Genomic DNA, 17332 nt, shown 5'->3' with positions numbered 1-17332 from the left:
GGAAGTTGTTTTATTGATGTATTTCTTGACGAGATGTTGTGGCTTGCGCAACGGGCTATGATTGTTCGGCTGGTCTGTCTCTCATTTGGAAGAGACGCTCTCGATTTCTCGCGTACTTCCGAACCGAGGATATTCAAATTGCCTAGAGGGTGAGCTAAAGCAAATGGCGCGCATAGACTGTGTTCTCTTTCTGAAATGAGGCTTGTCAGTTTGGCTTTGCCGTTCCTTGTACTGAGCTGAGAGAGCACCCGGTGCGAATGAGCAGCTGAAAACGCCAATAGTTCGCCGTGGCGGCCTGTGTATGTTCTGACAACAGACCGTTCCATTGTTAGTGCCATGAGGTCTAGATTGAGGGGTGCAGCCCAAAGCAGCTACTTTGACAGCCACAAGCGAGGCGCTTGATCTCGTTTTGGATCTGACAGCACCACGTTCGGACAATCATTACCTTGACCGTTCACACTTAACTCATCTCGACAAGACATCCGGTATCGCCAGAGTTTCATTGAATATCCAAGCTATGACTACTGGTTAGCGCTACATATTCTGCAAGCTTAGAGTAAGGAGCTAGTATCAGCTGGACGACCAGGCCAGACTCGCACAATCGTGCACAATCTTTTACAGATACGCCAGCATCTGTGCCCAGACCCAAATCCAATATTGTTTGTTCGACTGTCGCTTGCAGATTGCCGATTCGGTCCATACACGCCTTCGACATCTGGTGGATTTCCTCCAGATTGGTTCCCTTTACCTCCTCGGTGCGTTGCCGTAGGGTATCATAGCCGTTGATGGATATGGAGTGATCTGAAGATACCTCTTTCGATGATGTTGTAGTGCTGATGGTCTTCTTCATCCAGAGTACCTTGGCAGTGGCCTGAACTTGCACCAGCTTTTCTTCAGACTGATCTGATTGTGTGATAGTCACACATCCTCCCACTTCAGCTCCAATCTGGTATCCAGCAACATAATAGTCCCCAAAAATGCTGCGAAATTCCTTCTCAGACTTGCATAAGACGTTTCGAGCGTAAGGTGTCAGTCCCGGATCAGCTTTGAAACGGATATGCCCGGCTCGAATACTGATGTTCTTGGAGACTCGTGTTCCCTATCATACGTTAATACAAATCAATTGCGAGTTTTCTGGTCTTCAAATACAGCAAGATTGTCCGACACTGATTTATCATATGAACCGGCGACAGTAAAAGGGGTAGGCAATAGTGAAGATGTGCCCAATGTCCCTATATAGGTAGGATTATTAAGTCCAGCTTGGTTCAGCGGGACAAAGAGAGTTGTTGCTCTCTCTTCAAACTTTGTATTCTCCTGGAGGTGCCCTATAGCCGCAAGTTCGTGTATTGGACTAGCAAGGACTCCAATTAGTTGTCTAACCGTGAGAAGGAGTGTAAAGACATAAAGCGCAAAGGAACGCATGCTAGGGTAGGGTAGAGGTACGAATAGTAGCCTGTGGTAGAGTTGTGTAAAGGTTGTATTTAGAATAGAGTAGTTGTAGCAAGGATTGATGCGTTTGTCTTAGGATAGAAACTCAATGGCGAGGTAGAATAAAGGGCCTGCCAGAGGATACAGACTAAAGCTTAAGTAGTACATCTAAACTGCAGCACCTGATACTAGAAACCTTGAGACCTAGCGCTTATCTGGGGGTCCAGCGCTTACCTTAGTGCCTAGCGCTTGCGTTGGGGCCCTTAGAACAAAACTATTTATTACTGTAGTCCTATACTCCTGCGAACGAATCTCTATAGATAGATAACACTATTAACGTTAATTATTTTAGAGCGAATAAGAACACATGATTGAAGATAGAAAGTTACTAGCCTATCTAGGATAAGAAGATAAGAGGGGGCGGCGTAGGTTTGGAGCCTGCAGGTACTACGGCAATGCTATGGCTTGGACTACTATTCTAGTGTCTAGCGTCTTGCCAAGACAAAGTAGATAAAAACTTAGTGTTAAGGCCGCAACCAGCATGTCTAATGACTAACACAGCCTACTTCACCAACTCTACGCCAAAAGCTACCAAGCGAACAGAAAGAGGAAGAAGAAGAAGAAGAAGAAGAAGAAGAAGAAGAAGAAGAAGAAGAAGAAGATTGATCTCAGATATACTACTAGGCAGCGCCTACATACCTTATTAACGCTGTTACGCAGTTATGCTACCAGAGTTTATCTGCAACTTTCTCGCCACACTGGCGCATCCACCCTGGACAAACGCAATAAGACACAACGTGTACATGACATTAGATGGAGAAGAAAGAACACCGTTCGGTCTTTACGTCCAATCTAGTAGCAATGCTACTAATTCCTCGCGCCAGAATAACCAACTTTTGCGATTCAATACACTACCAGCAGAGCTTCAACTTCGCGTTCTTACCCTTTGCTCTGCTTCTACTCTCTTTCAACTTATGAGAGTATCTTCTGGTCTCCGAAAAGAAGCTAGTAAACTCTTTTGGGCTCATCCAGACGCGTACTTTGTTATTGAGGCACATTGGCTCCTTAATGGGGGTTACGCTGGCTATAATCATAAAGATCTAGCCTTTCTAGCTAAAGCGGAAAACATCCAGGTCGATTATGACTTTGGGGTAGACGATATTATCTGCCCGTCAGGCGATGAAACAGTGGAGGTTCAGCAGGATCAAATCGCAAGGTTCTGGGAGATCTTTGAAAAGAGATGTCCAAGGGCTAGAAATGTGATTATCAACCGGACTTGGACGCCACTATCAAACAGAAAAGAAACACACTGTATTCCAAAGGGAGCACAGCTTCTAGTTGAATCATCACCACCAAGAGTTTCAGCGTCTGCATTTGTTGCTGAGAGAGCCAATGTTGCAGCTAGCATAGACGCAAGCGGCCTCTCTACGCAGAAGTGGCAAAGAGCAGTGTACCACCTCTGTCCAGACGGGTTGTGGAAAAAGAGCAAGGTCAGGCAAGACTGGAAGGCAGTGCTTATACCGCCTAAGAAATTTCTAGGCCCAGTCGGACGTTTCTTTGAGTTTCAGTATAGAGGATCGCTTCTTTTCTTAGAACAATTGGGGTTATGGCCAATTGCAGTAGAGGCATTAGATCGGTGGCATTTTGAGGGGAGCAAGGACAGCCCTTTCGCTTGTCCAGTAGCTGGGTGCGATGGGTATTTTCAAAAGGCAGGAGAGTGGACGAGGCATGCCGCGGAGTTCCACAACCAGGATCGGATAGTAGATGAGTGTATGAATCTACTTCCGCCAGGTGTACAAGTAGAGTTGGAGGATCGTAGAGCTAAGCTAGCTGAGAAGGAAGCCAAGATCCACCAAGATGCTAACAAGATATACGAGGAGTGGGATATAGCAGGAGAGAAAGGGCAAAATAAAATGAAGCGTATGTGGCAGGGGCAGCTTAGCGACGATCCAGCCTGGGAGACAGGAGCGGAGAGTTGGGGGAGTAACCAAATTTGGCAGGAGTTATATAGAGAGTTTTGGCAGGAGAAGGATGATTAGGGTTTACTAAGACCCTACGAAAATATATAAATAATAACTTCTTTTCTTAATAATCTATCTTATACCGGGCATACTTAGATAACTTTATAATAACCTAAAGACGTTTTAGTTATATCTTTAGTAAGACCTTAATACAAAACTACAAAATCTAGATACGAGTACCTACACCTAGATCCTACCTGAGTCTAAGAGACGTTCAAGCGAGATGTATAGGGCAACGCTTAGAACAATAACGAAGCTTATTTGTCTGGATACTAGTTAGATATAAGCTCTCCTAGAGCTAGGTCTATAGCTCGTTATTGAATCCACTCTTAGTAAACCTGTGCGATTGCTCCCTGAGCGTAGCCTCTTACGAATTTGTCCTACTCTAAGTACCTACTATTCTACTCTGTCGCTGTATAATTATACGGAACTTCTAATGCTAGTCTTACCTACCTTAGTGTGGACTAGGATTAGAGTAGTAAAGCCCGGCTCTATGTAATGGCCACCTTTTAGTAATCTATTAGAATAGCAGAGTAGAGCTGTACTATAACTATAATACTGTACTAATTACGGCACCATGCGTTATAGTAAGCATAATTATATGACTGGCGCTGAGGAACTTGCAACCCACAGTTACTCCAAGACTAGCACTGAGGTGCTCTGAATGCTGAGCTGACGAAGAACTGTTTCCTTCTCGGTAACTTGAAACTGCCCCATCAACCTCTACAATACATTTTGCGTTGTCAATCATATATAGATATTTCCGTACCCAGGGCGAACTGTCAGATTAAATAGCAGCTGAATTGAAGCCTGATCCTATCGCAATATAATCCTTGGACCAAGGCAGATACAGAGGGAGGCTTTGGGATGCAAGGTTTTGGAGACTGTTCATTCTGAGGTTGTGCAGGCGGTGATATCACGTCTCGACAAGGAATTATTTGGGGCTATAAGCCAGACTTCAAGTCCCGACCATTGTATCAGCGGCAAAGGAGGATCTAGCCGTTCAACCAACACAGATTCCAGGACACAATTTCTATTTGCGGCCTGATGCAAAAGCAACCCGAGCGGCACCATGGCGTTTTGTGGCGTCTGGTGGCTACACTAGCGTTCGGGTACCCCATTCGAACAAAATCCATAATGACCAAGAGATTGTTCACACATAAATACAGGATGGAGTCAGTATTTAGCTTTGTACCAGCACTTCCCACTGCATTCTATCTTGTCAAGAAGCCATCAAGCTTATCATTGTTATCTCATCCTTGCTCATTACACGTTAGCCACCATGGCGATGCTTCTTGCGCCTTACAACAACTCCATGCGCCTGGGACAAGGTTTCAATTCATTCACACAGCAGATATGCATGACTGATGCAGTCACTCAGGGCACCCACGATGTCCCTTCCCCGTACTCGGAAGATCAGCAGCCTAAGGGGATCAGTCAAATTGTTTCGTACTCATCTCGCTTCGTTGATAAGCTCAGCGATGTGACTGATTTGATGAACGTATCAGCTTCCTTGTCCATAAAAACAGGAACAATAGGTGGAGCCGTTAGCGGAACGTACATTGACTCTGATAAGTTCAAGGCCAGCGATTTTAACTTCTTCATCCAAGTCAAGGTGACGAACCAAACACATATGGCGCGCGACTATACACAGTTCCAGAAACTAAAAAGTTTTCCACTTACTAGATTCACTGAGATATATGGTGTAAGTGTTTAAGATAGACGCCTGTCTGGTTCTCGGCCAAGGATTGGTAGCTGACACGAGGCCTAGGATTCATTCATATCTGGATGGGAGGAAGGTGGAGAACTCAATGCACTCATATCAGTCAAAGTAAATGATAAATCCAAGATAACCACGATCAAAGGTGCATTATAAGCAGAGCTAGGAACACCGGCTTTGTCTGGTGCGATCAAAGGCGAGGGCAATTTGGACAAGAGCGCCACTGACACATCAACGGAAACAACAATAAGTAAGATATATTATTGGCTTCAGAATCACATCTACTGACACAATTCAAGATGTCAACTGGAGCGGTGGTGGCCAAATCAAGGACCCAAACGTCATTTGGGACATCAACAGTCTTACTCTCGCCGCGGCGAATTTTACAGATCTTGTCGCAATGACACCACAACGCACTTATGCGATTTTGACAAAGTACACATCTCTGAAAAGTTTTCATGATACAATGGGCTTCTTTTCTCCGCTTGGTATGTACATATACCATGGCTTTGAACAAATGTTATACGAGCAAGCTGCTGATTTTGCTAGACTATGAAAACGCTGGTATCTATACGGGCGCGCTTTTGGATGCTTACATGGATTACAAATCAATCTGGAAGCATATTCAGATCCTGAACTGGAAATTCGAATCTGGAACTACTGAATTATTCAAATCTGAGCCCACCCAGGAGCTCCTAACCTACGCCAAAGAGTGCACCAAAGAGCGCGAGTCTGTACCTAAGCCTGCTAATCAAGACACGACATTAACCCATACCATTTACGAGCATCCAGAGGGCTCCGAGCATTCGTCGGACCTGCAATCCAAAAAGCCTACTTTCAAGCCGAACGTCTTGCTGTGTGAACCCTACAGTCCTTCGATTGTAGGGTTGAGCAAGGCCAGACGCGATTGTCGGCTCGAGATGACGAAAATCGTTCACGAAGTTAGTTTCGACGGTGTAAATTGGTTTAAGAAATGCTAAAACTTGCTACAGGTTGATGCCGTCACAGCGGATCCAAGCATTGCACTTCAGCCAGATCGTGTAGGCATCTACTTGGCCCCTTCGATCTTCAGGCAATTGCTTCCTGTAAGCCATCCTCTTGACACTTTCATCAATCTTATTACTGGAACTAGGTAAATAAGTCACCCCAAAGAAGCACTGGAAAGGTTACTCCAACTCTACCATCGATTTATCCTGAGTTTGATGAGCTCAGAGCCAGCATATCCAAACACGCTTCTCGCTACGAGCAATTCCGACTTTCAGGATATCTGGGCGATGACCTACCCCAGCCCGGAAGTGTATTCTTCAACAGCCTCGATATTCTCGAGGATACATGGATGCCAAAAAGTATCACCATCTACTATGACAACTACCACCTCTTCGGCATCAAAACCATATACAATGATGGAAGAGAGATCCTTAATGGCGACGACAAGGGCCTTCAACCCACAACGGTGGATCTGGTCGCACACGAAAAGATCGACGGTGTCAAGATTGAGAGCCACAGCAGCTTAGGTATGAACAGTATCGCATTCATTGATTCTGTGACTATTTCATCAACTGTTCCAGGTCAACCTGGTCCAACTATTAACGAACGCACAATTACACCGTCAAAACAATCTGGATCTTATGTGCATAGCAGAGATGAGAAATCACCTGCAGAAGGCTGGAATCTGCGGGGCTTCTACGGTTCGTACAGCCCCGGTGCGGGAATCCAGCAGCTCGGTCTAGTCTGGGGGAAGAGTGCGTAGAAAGGAAGATGAGAGGAAAAAGGTCGTATGTATGCAATTGCTACGCAAAGGTTACCTAGGAGAAACTTAGCCAACCAATCAATCCACATGACCCTCTCTGGTCAGAAAAGCAAGCAAAGCGGGCGGACTTTGTCAGTGACAGACGTTGGGGAGCGGCTAACAGCTAGCCAGCAACTAGCGTTTTGGCACGGAGCCTCTTCTTTCTTAGTGCAATCGGGACGTCTGGCGCGCTCTTCCAACTGACCGACCGCTACAGTTTTCACGTCGTTGTGACAGGTGGTTAGCGGAGATTAACGGATTAAGATTGCACGGGGTGCAAATTCACTTATCCCATCTACGGGTAAACAATAAACGGCGCTCGAAATCAAGCTGTGGAGGGAAAACCCGACCAAAGCAAATGCAGGCTTGACGCGTGGGTAGTCGATTATTTTTCTTCTAGTAATGCATATCCTTAGCTCGACATAAACTTGTTATTTTGTGAACGCGTCGACCAGAAAGACACGATACGTTTGTATCGGTCGGACCAAGCCCAGGCCGTGTGCCGCTTAGGTGCATCAAGCATGCGGGTCGCATAGGCTTAAACACTGCAGCCAACCAATCGCCCACGCCAGTCCTTGTCGCATCGCCCACGCACGTCTCCACTACGCTTGTCCTCTTTCCCCGACTTCCATGATACGCCTTCGTTCGCCCCGTTCGCGGCATTGCAATTGGAGGGAGCCGACGCTTTAGCCCTCGAGTTTGAAAAGTGGGATTGCATGGAAGCGGGTTTATGGGCGCCTTTTTGCCGAGAAGCGTCATGGAGATTGGAAGGATCGACGGCGTGGAGTTGGGGGGTAGGCGTATTACTTACTAGGGCGCCCTTTGCCTTGTTTCCAAACAGCCGCATTCATAAACATGACCTGGCCGGCCTGATCTGCTCTCTTACTTCGTTCTTGTTCACGCACCCTTCGTTCGTTCCAAACACTACAGTCGTTTGCTTTTTTTGTCGACTACTACTCTCGCTTATACTTTTACGGAGCTCATGTGCAATCTTGTGTCTCGCACGTAACGTAACAGTGGTTCGTGAGCCCAGTGCGTTTGCTGCTGAATAATTTCTTTTTGAGCAGGGACTTGAGCTGTTCCGTTGCTTGATCTTCAGTTGTTACCAGAGAAACACTTGAAAACGTTTGGATTGCTGGACTGCAATAATGGTTCAATCTCTATCGCTGGCGCTCTTGGCCAGCTTGAGCACTGTCGCTTCAGCTATCCCGACAATCGAAGTAAAGGGCTCCAAGCTCTTCACTAGCGAAGGCAATCAATTCTACGTCAAGGGTACATATGCCATTCTGCAGTAAAACGAAGTTAAAGAAGCATGGTTTTCTAACGACCCAGTTTAGGTATCGCATACCAGCTTGTCCCAGACGATCCGCTCATCGACGCGACGCAATGTGGTCTCGACTCTGCCCTCATGAAGACCATTGGCGCAAACTCAATCCGTGTTTACCACGTTGACCCTGATGCTGACCATACCGATTGCATGAAGGCCTTTGCAGATGCTGGAAGTACGTATATTCAAAATATGCATGAACTCAGATTACTTTGATTATTACATGCCGATTTTATTCTTCAAGAGCGCAAATATCGCATAACAAGAAATCTTTGTTTCCTAGTCACTTTCAAAAAATGAATACTCACCAGTCACATAGTTTACATCTGGGTAGATCTCGACACCTTCGACACATATGTCGAGCAAAACACACCTCGATGGGAGTCAGACCAACACGACGCCTACGCCAAAGTAATGGACGAATTCCATCAATACGACAACGTTGCCGGTTTCTTCGTCGGCAACGAAGCCATCACCACCTCAAACGGCTCCGTCACATCCCCCTACATCAAAGCCGCCGCACGTGACATGAAAGCCTATCGCGACAAAAAAGGATACCGCAACATCCCTATCGGCTACTCCGCCGCTGACATCGCTTCTCTACGGCCCATGCTACAAGACTACCTCTCCTGCGGCAACAACGCCTCAGAGCGTGTCGATTTCTTTGCCCTCAACGCTTACTCCTGGTGCGGTGACAGCTCCTACCAGCAATCTGGATACGACAACCTCGAAAAGAACGCAAAGGACCTCCCCGTCCCCATCTTCATGTCCGAAACAGGCTGCAACACTGTGCGCCCGCGCGACTTCAAAGACCAGGAGGCGCTATTTGGTGAGATGGCGGATGTATGGTCCGGCAGTATCATATACGAGTGGATCGAGGAACAGAATAACTACGGACTGATTAGTTACGGACCCAAGGTTGATCCGGCGAGTCCGAATGCGCCGCCAGATGGATTTCCTCGCTCTGGTATGTTTTGAGAAAAATGATTTACAAGATGTTTCAAAAACAGCCGACTAATCACTGAGAAAATAGGCAAACCCACACCCGTCCAACCAGACTTCCCCAACCTCTCAGCAGTCTGGAAAACCCTGAATCCCACGGGAATCAAGGCTTCGGACTACAAGCCAACTCACACTTCTATTGCCTGCCCAGCTTTCACTGAAGGAGCATGGGAAGTGGTCCCTACATCCGCTCTCCCTACCATAGGTCAGAAACACAACTACGACAGCTCTCCTACATCCGATGGTTCCAGCGCCACGCAGACTTCTGGTTCTGGAGCAAAGCAATCGGGTTCTGGATCTGGTACTGCGGATACGTCTGCACCACAGCCTACTGCTGCCGCGGCAGATGGATTGAGCAAGGAACTCAAGAGCACAGGTGCTATGCTGCTCGGTGTTCTGATCGTATTTGCTTGGTTGTAAAAGTCATTCCCCTCTCTTTTTTTCGCTTTCTCTCGCTGAAAAGCAGCTGAGGCTTGAATTATCATCACTCGCACATTCTGCATGTACATAGTTTCTAGTCTACTTACTTGATTAGGTATGGTACATGGTACATGGGGCAGAATTTAACGAGGACATGACGGACTTTAATGTATATGAATACCCCGCTTAGGATCGGGCTGAAAATACAAAAAAAAAACTTGCGCCAACTTGCCTTGCGTTTGCTCAGCGGCACATGTCATGTCATACGGCATCAACTCAGTCACTAACGGTAGGTCATGGTGCACAAATACTCAAAATCAGAGAAGCAGTCAAGCAATGTGGGAACAAGGTTCGTATTGAAGGATTGGGCGCCAACTAAGTACGACCCGATCGCCAGCACAGGGCTTTCCCCCATACCCGAAGACAAGTATGGATATCTTTCCCTCATAAGCGCACAGCATTGATCATATCCTTCAACACACCCCTGTCCCATCAAGCATGCATTTCTTGTTGATCGTTGTCAAATGGTCTCATATTTCCTTTTTTCCCATTGCCTACTCCTACGCCGACGTGCCATTGTTTGTTCAAAGACAGGGTATGTAAGAGAAGAAGTGACGAAGATGCTCAACATAGCATTTACCACTGAGTAGTGGTAGTGGGGGCAGCAGTCTCGGCACCCCAGCCCTCGCCGCTAGCCTGGGCGTCGCCAGAGGCGGCCCAGTCAGCAGCGTCAGCGTCCCAGCTGGTGCCGGGGGCAGCAGCCTGGGCAGTGAAAGCACCGGCGGATGCGCCAGAGACCTCCCACTCGCTGGTGAAGCCGTCAGCGACAGCGGCGGGACCAACCTCGTCGGCACCGGGGACCTTGGCCTCCTCAACGCCAGCGCTGTCCTTGTTCTCCTCGGCCTCAGGGTCGCGGTAGAAGTACAAGTCAGTCATGACATCCCACTCAGTCTCGCGGTTAGCGAGGGTACCGCGGAGGCGGAGGACCTCACGGGCAAGCATCCACCAGACGAGACCGATGGCGTGACGACCCTTGTTGTTGGTGGGGATGGCAACATCGACATACTCGGTGGGAGAGTCACCGTCGCAAAGGGCCTATTCGGGGTTAGCTCCAGATTCCTGTACTCTTCTTCATACGCATTCTCCTTACAATGACGGGGATGTTGACGTAGGAGGCCTCCTTGATAGCCTGGGCATCGGTGCGGGGGTCGGTGACGACGATCAAGCGGGGCTCCCTGAAAGAACGGGTGATGTAGTTGGTGAAGTTACCGGGAGTGAAACGACCAGCGATGGCGGTGGCGCCGGTGTGGGAGGCGAACTTGAGAACGGCACGCTGTCCATAGGGACGGGCAGAGATGACACAGACTGCGCAGTGTCAGCTAAAGAAGAACTTGGGCATATTTGCGCATTCTTCAAGTCCAAATCTCTTGACTTGGGCGCTCAAACGTACCATCAGCCGGGTTGTCGATGGCGACAATGATGCGGGCGGCCAGAACAATCTTCTCCCAGGTCTTGCCAATGTTCAAGACGTTGACACCGTCGGGCCTGGTCTTCCACAGGTAAGGCTCCATGTGCACCTGGAGGTTCTTGCTACCGAGGTGGCATTGGGCAGCGAGGAGCATCTCAATGTCCTGCTGGGTGGGGTTGAAGATGGCGGGGAGGTTGGAAGGGGCCATTTTGACGGTTTGGCGCTGTACAAGCTGGTGGGTATAGAGAAGTTGTCGTGATGCGTGCGGGCGAAGTTTTGGCACACGAACTTTGGCGATATTCGAGCTCCGGCAGTGGGCGAGCTAGAGCCGGAAGCGGCATAGTGCCCAACGGGACGCGGCGCCGGCGAAACCAATGCGCCGACGTCCTGATCCGCAAAAGATTCACGGCGGGTGGGAGCAGTGAGTGTGCGTCCAGCCAACGATGCCGCCACGAATACCAGCATTGTCGTGTCTACGGGCATCGGCTTGTGAGTTCTTAGATCTCATGTACAATACCCAGTGCTGACAATGCCACAGCACCATCCATTTCTGCGCAATTCACACTCCCCATCCGAACTTTTGTTTCGACAGCGCGGGCCAATGCCGAATCAATTGAACGACAGAAGAAGCGCCTCGCTAGCGACCCCTACATAGTTGCGCAGCGCAACCGCAAAAAGGCAGCCAACCTGTCTCGACGTGCCGAACTCGAACAAGCCCGGGTAGCCAGTCTTGGAAATCCTGTTCGCGGTATACCAACACCATTCGTGGAGTCTTTTGACACTGGCAAGCCCATTACCTACGAGGATGGCAAGAAAATTCCCAAGGATCGGACGCATCTCAACTATGCATTCGACCCGGCGACGGTGGAGAAGCAATTGAAGAAGAGCGAGAAGCTGGCTGTGCCATTGAGTGAAATTGCAAAGCAAGCTGCACCTGCTGCGTACCCATGGAACGACGCCACGCGGTATGATCAGGCAAGGGCGATTGAAAAGTCGGCGGCGGAAATAGAGGAGCAAAACAAGAAAGACCATGCACGTGCGGTCGAGGCAATTAAGCGAATCACGGCCCTCGAGAATGGCTCCAGCAAAGACCGCATGCGCGTCAACATTGCACGATGTGTCGAGACGTTTGGACGCCACAATACCGACAGGATATTCCCACCAAAAGCGCCATCGCTGAGCCGCTCAGGCGTAGACGAGACTCACGTCGTCCGCCCAGAAACAAACGTTGCCGCGACAGCCAAGCGAGTGGGGCCAGACACCGGATCTTCCGAAGTTCAGATTGCTATCCTGACGGCCAAGATCAAGACACTAGCGGACTTTCTACAGACACGAGGAAAAGGTGATAAGCATAACAAGCGAAATCTGCGGTTGCTGGTGCACAGGAGACAGAAGCTTCTGCAGTACTTGAGGAGGAAGGAGCGAGGTGGCCCAAGATGGCAACATTGCATTGAGACTCTGGGTCTGACCGAAGGCACATGGAAGGGTGAGATTTCGTTGTAAGAGTATGAAGCAAGACCCGGGTAGCGGCGCTGGCACTATCGCGTCCATGACGAATGTTAAACTAGTCCACGGCCATACGGGCTGTAAGGGCTACTATAGCCCCTGTATACTACGATTCCAGGCATTGGCTATTGTGAGACATAAATGTGACAGGCCCCATATACGACATGTACCTAATCTCTTAGCGTGCTTCTGCTATACGCCGCAGTCCACTCTCCGCGTGTCGTCTCTGCTTGTCCTTATCCCCACATCGCGATCTGAACATCGCATTCCGAAGATCAAGAAAAGGGCGGTACCGCCAAAAAGGGCGCAACGCAATGCAACGCCAATGACAACGCCGGCACTAGCACGGCCAAACCTGGTACCCATACATAACATCTGCATACCAAAGTTACGAACTTGCATGCCAACAAAAAACACATATATATATAGTAAAAAGACAACCACCCCCCATCTCCCACATTCCTAATCTAAACATCCAAACACACTCCTCTGTACAATGTCCAACAAATACCCTAACCCATGGCGCAGCCCGCGCCTGCACTACCGCGCCATCCGCCCCTGCGACAAATCCATCTTCCTCGCCCTCGCCGCAGACCCAGCCATGTACATGGCCAGCACGCACGCGACCCTCAAATTGCCCACGGAACAAGACGCCTCTGAAAACATGCATCAGGGCGCCTCTGACCGCAGCTCCGGCGAAGAAGAAAGCCTCTTACAAGCCATAATCTGGCGGCCGCACGACACGCCGATTGCGTCGCTGGCGGCGGAGCAAAAAGAAGCGGTGCTGGAGGAAATGAAGCGGCAGAACCCCGGGGAGATTCTGGATCCCGAGTTTGGGGTTGCGGTGGGGCAGATTTATTCTGCGCCGGTGTCGCTGCATGAGGCGCATCATCGGACTATGGAGATTGGGCTGGATATTTTGCCCGCGTACCAGGGGAAGGGGTATGGGAGTGAAGCGATTAATTGGGCGTTGGACTTTGGGTTTCGGAGGGCCGGGCTGCATACTGTGCGGTTGAGGGCGTTTGGGTGGAATAAGGGGGCGATACGGTTGTATGAGCGGCTGGGGTTTGTGGTGGAGGGGAGGGAGAGGGAGGCTGTGTGGTTTGAGGGGGAGTGGTGGGATTCGTTTACGCTGGGGATGCTGGATAGGGAGTGGTATGCGAGGGAGGCGGGGAAAAAAGAAGAAGCATAGTTTGGGCATGTGGAATAAGGAAGAGTAACTATGTATATCTACCTACTTGGCCATAGACATTAGAATATACCATGTTGCATGCCAGCAATGCCTGTATCCCGAATCACCATTGAGGATTCGTTGCCTCGCTTCGCGGCCGCGTCGTATAGGGCCTGGATATCTTGTCTCCACATTGTCTCATTCATCCTAATTACCTTTCGGTCATACGTCATCATGCCATTGACTTCACCCTCGACATCTGTCGTTTGCGTCCAGACACCACCTGAGCAAGCAAACAAGTCGATTTGCTCACGTAGTTGCACAAGCAGGTCGTGGCAACGATAGTTCCACCAAACGGTACCATTGGTAAGCTCGTATGCGGTTTGTCGACCGAGATCCTTGTACCATGCGTGCTCAAAGTTATTCTCGGTGAGCTGGGTGCCGATGCCGCCAAATTCGCCTTGCAGACCGATGCGGGCGGGGTCGTAAGCCGAGTCGTAGCCGCTGCCTTGGTAAGACCAAAACGGTGTTCCGCATTGGGGTGTCGAGTAATGATGGTTGTCGTCAAAGTCGCCAGCCATGTGGTCGGTCCAACCACTCACAGAGTTGACAAGGCGAGTAGGGTCAACCCGACGCACCATGTCTGTCAACCCAAACTCTGGCCATGGGGGTGAAGTGGCCTGACCCCATTCCTCATTGTAGATGGTCCAGGCGATGATACTGGGGTACGACTTCAGCTGCTCAACCATGACCTCAAGTTGGCGATCGAATTCAGGCTGAGCACCTGGCTCTAACCGTATGCCTCCACAGCCTTCACGGGCAGGTAAATCGGGGCGCAAAGAAGGCATGTCTTGAATGACCAACATGCCCATCTCGTCACAAGCCCTGTAAAACAGAGCCGGCTCGACTTTGATATGCTTTCGGACCATGTTGTAGCCGACATTCTTTAGTACCTTGAGATCGTACACCATGGCTTCTACACTTGGAGGTGTGTATATGCCGTCTGGCCAATAGCCTTGATCCAGAGTGCCAAATGGAAAGACAAACTTTCCATTAAGGAGTGGGCGCTGCACACCGCCGATTACGCCTCTAGAGATGGTTCTGAATCCGGTATAGCTCTGCACTGTATCACTACCCATTTTGATGGTGATGTTGTACAGGGTCGGACTATCCGGCGTCCACAGCTCAGGTGAATCAACAACAAAGGTAAATGGGCTTCCACTAGTACCCGTAGCCTCTGCCTTGACATCATCCGAATTAACTTCGTGGACAACGATAGTGTATGTGGTTGTCGAATTAGTGCTAGTGTGCACAGTGACGACGACTGATGAATGTAAGTAACAAGACAGCAGCACCATGAACAGATGACTGACCCTTTCCATCCATATCAGCAGTGAGATCGAGTTTCGAAATGTGATCCTTGGGTGCGGACTCGAGCCACACTGTCTGCCATATGCCACTGCAGGGCGTATACCAGATCATTCCACCACGGTTCAGAGTCTGCTTTCCAATTGGGATTTGAACGCGGTCCATGTCAGTTGGATCATAGACGTATACCAAACTACAAAACGATTAGTTTTTTTCTTATAATTTCTCGCTTCTCATGCACTTACAGCTCGTTTGTCCCATTGGCATTCAGATACGAAGTGACATCAACGCTGAACTCGAAGTAACCACCTCTGTGAAATCCTGCCTTTTGGCCATTGACGAAGATGGTGGCTTCGTAATCAACAGCACCAAAGTTCAAAACGACACTGTTTCCGCTTGGCCAAGTTGATGGAACTTCGAACGATGTCGAATACCAGCTCCAGATGCGGTCCTTCTCAGTCACACCTATGCTGACTTCAGCAACTGGTCTCGTGTATGATTTGGCGCTACTCACCCGACAAAGCACTCTCCAAGCAGAATGGGACCAGGACGGCTTTTTCAAGTCGCTGCCCGAATGGCGGTGAGGCATCAGAGCCGTTTTGGGTGTTCTGGTATCGCCAGACGCCATTGAGGTTCTTCCAGTCTGATCGTTGAAGGCGTGGACGTGGGTACTCAGGCCAGGGGTTGGTTCCCACGGTATCAGTCCATTCAGTTTTGAGTGGAGTAAATCCAATTTTGTAGTCCGTGTTGTTGTTTTGGCGCGGAACGACCTTGTTATTGTTGGAAGCAATGGTCGTCCACGTCAGCAAGCTCGCTATGATTCCGGTGGAGAGCCGCATCTTGGTGGGAAGAGACGCTATGACACAGCGCCTATACGCGTATCCAAGAAAGCATGAGAAGAGTCGAATGAAGGGAGATGAAGGTGGTATTTAAGCGGTCTACAGACTCATGACAGCATAGCTCCACTGTACCTGGTGTAATGGCCGTGCAGCTGCATGCTAAATGCCTTGGCTCTGGGGATACTAGCGGCGGGATGATCCTGGTGGCTGGGCGCCCCGGTCAGCCATAGCAAAACCGCATCCGCTGGGCGTAAATCTACAAAGGTTGCGGTTGTCATATGGCAGCACCGGCTGACCATGGTAATGCTAGTGAACATGTCCTTGGCGGGCTGTTCAAGGCTGACAAAGGCTGCTGGTGCAGGGGCACGAGAGCCTGGAGAGGCTGGTTCAAGGATAGAGGAGGGTAGCTTGATGGTACGGCTACGCTGTAGATGGATCCTGATGGTAGATGCACGGTGTCAGATGCAGCAGTGCATGCCCTGATCAGCTGTGATGATCGCCTTGGCTGGCACTTTGTTGAATCTCCAGTCCCCGCACTACTCGGTCTAAACATGGCCGGTCCGCCCAGTTCGCATCAAACAAGCGCGCAACAGCCATTCCGCGCCGTCGCTGCGATGTTCCTGTGTTCGGACACGGCAGTATCTTGCTGCGGTACCGCGCATATTCGGACGCAGTTATTTCTCCGGTGACGCGGTGACACGTGACTGATGCATGGCGAAAAGGTCGTGCCAGGACTGCTGTTGTCTCAAATGTAACGCAGATGGGTGACGTCAATTTGCCAGAAGCGGAGGTACATATGGGGAATGCAAACCGGTACAAAAACCTGGAGGCTAAGCAATGTGGCGTGCGTTCGGCGTCGTAGATGGTGGAGCTTCGGGCGTGAGGGAAGGTTGGGAGACTAGCATGGCAAGCAAACCCCGCATTTTGAGATTACATCAAGTGCACAGCAGGTATAAACAAGAATGCATGCTAGCAGCCTGTACAGGGAAGCCTGCAATGGAAACTATTCATTCAGAAATTCCTCTCCTTCTTTATCTTCCCAGACATCTCCGATGTCGTGCTGCGCCAACTACGTAACTCTTGCATTGTGCCCCTCCGAGCTGCCTATACCGCACTAATAGGCAAATGAATCTCTGCCAGCATGGAACTGCTCCACTTTACTTCTACCCCTAGTTACTTGCGTCCGCCTTGTGACTATCTGATCAACCATGCTGCACATGACCAATCTGAGTCAAGTGGACAGCCATATGTCCCTGGGTTCAAAGGTACCTTC

At 49.5% G+C, this 17332-nt stretch overlaps 8 protein-coding genes across 8 annotated transcripts; 5 read left to right on the top strand and 3 right to left on the bottom strand.

The window, feature by feature from the left end:
* Positions 1–499: 499 nt before the first annotated feature.
* COCVIDRAFT_22036 (hypothetical protein) lies at positions 500–1422 on the bottom strand (the record flags this gene model as incomplete). The annotated part of the gene is made up of 2 exons (XM_014706586.1): positions 500–1099; positions 1150–1422. The coding sequence occupies 2 exons, from the start codon at positions 1420–1422 to the stop codon at positions 500–502; spliced, it is 873 nt and encodes a 290-aa protein (XP_014562072.1).
* Positions 1423–2150: 728 nt separating this feature from the next.
* COCVIDRAFT_84881 (hypothetical protein) lies at positions 2151–3467 on the top strand (the record flags this gene model as incomplete). Its single annotated transcript, XM_014706694.1, has 2 exons — positions 2151–2225; positions 2313–3467. 2 exons carry the CDS (start codon positions 2151–2153, stop codon positions 3465–3467), a joined length of 1230 nt encoding a protein of 409 aa, XP_014562180.1.
* A 1264-nt stretch (positions 3468–4731) lies between these two features.
* COCVIDRAFT_22035 (hypothetical protein) lies at positions 4732–6919 on the top strand (the record flags this gene model as incomplete). Its single annotated transcript, XM_014706585.1, has 6 exons — positions 4732–5154; positions 5221–5314; positions 5469–5657; positions 5719–6110; positions 6162–6254; positions 6302–6919. The coding sequence occupies 6 exons, from the start codon at positions 4732–4734 to the stop codon at positions 6917–6919; spliced, it is 1809 nt and encodes a 602-aa protein (XP_014562071.1).
* Positions 6920–8106: 1187 nt separating this feature from the next.
* Positions 8107–9707, top strand: COCVIDRAFT_33044 (glycoside hydrolase family 72 protein; the record flags this gene model as incomplete). Its single annotated transcript, XM_014706693.1, has 4 exons — positions 8107–8230; positions 8296–8460; positions 8605–9252; positions 9319–9707. 4 exons carry the CDS (start codon positions 8107–8109, stop codon positions 9705–9707), a joined length of 1326 nt encoding a protein of 441 aa, XP_014562179.1.
* Positions 9708–10343: 636 nt separating this feature from the next.
* COCVIDRAFT_84884 (hypothetical protein) lies at positions 10344–11383 on the bottom strand (the record flags this gene model as incomplete). The annotated part of the gene is made up of 3 exons (XM_014706692.1): positions 10344–10802; positions 10858–11072; positions 11158–11383. The coding sequence occupies 3 exons, from the start codon at positions 11381–11383 to the stop codon at positions 10344–10346; spliced, it is 900 nt and encodes a 299-aa protein (XP_014562178.1).
* Positions 11384–11618: 235 nt separating this feature from the next.
* On the top strand, positions 11619–12678 carry COCVIDRAFT_33053 (hypothetical protein; the record flags this gene model as incomplete). The annotated part of the gene is made up of 2 exons (XM_014706691.1): positions 11619–11664; positions 11714–12678. The coding sequence occupies 2 exons, from the start codon at positions 11619–11621 to the stop codon at positions 12676–12678; spliced, it is 1011 nt and encodes a 336-aa protein (XP_014562177.1).
* A 499-nt stretch (positions 12679–13177) lies between these two features.
* COCVIDRAFT_84844 (hypothetical protein) lies at positions 13178–13873 on the top strand (the record flags this gene model as incomplete). Its single annotated transcript, XM_014706690.1, has 2 exons — positions 13178–13462; positions 13514–13873. 2 exons carry the CDS (start codon positions 13178–13180, stop codon positions 13871–13873), a joined length of 645 nt encoding a protein of 214 aa, XP_014562176.1.
* A 59-nt stretch (positions 13874–13932) lies between these two features.
* On the bottom strand, positions 13933–16059 carry COCVIDRAFT_84891 (glycoside hydrolase family 2 protein; the record flags this gene model as incomplete). The annotated part of the gene is made up of 4 exons (XM_014706689.1): positions 13933–15176; positions 15226–15413; positions 15466–15685; positions 15735–16059. 4 exons carry the CDS (start codon positions 16057–16059, stop codon positions 13933–13935), a joined length of 1977 nt encoding a protein of 658 aa, XP_014562175.1.
* Between the last annotated feature and the right edge of the window lie 1273 nt (positions 16060–17332).

Source organism: Bipolaris victoriae (assembly GCF_000527765.1).
Source record: "Bipolaris victoriae FI3 unplaced genomic scaffold scaffold_2, whole genome shotgun sequence".
Lineage (NCBI taxonomy): Eukaryota > Fungi > Ascomycota > Dothideomycetes > Pleosporales > Pleosporaceae > Bipolaris > Bipolaris victoriae.
Note: the sequence above shows the minus strand (reverse complement) of the source record. Positions and strands in the feature narration are given on the sequence as shown.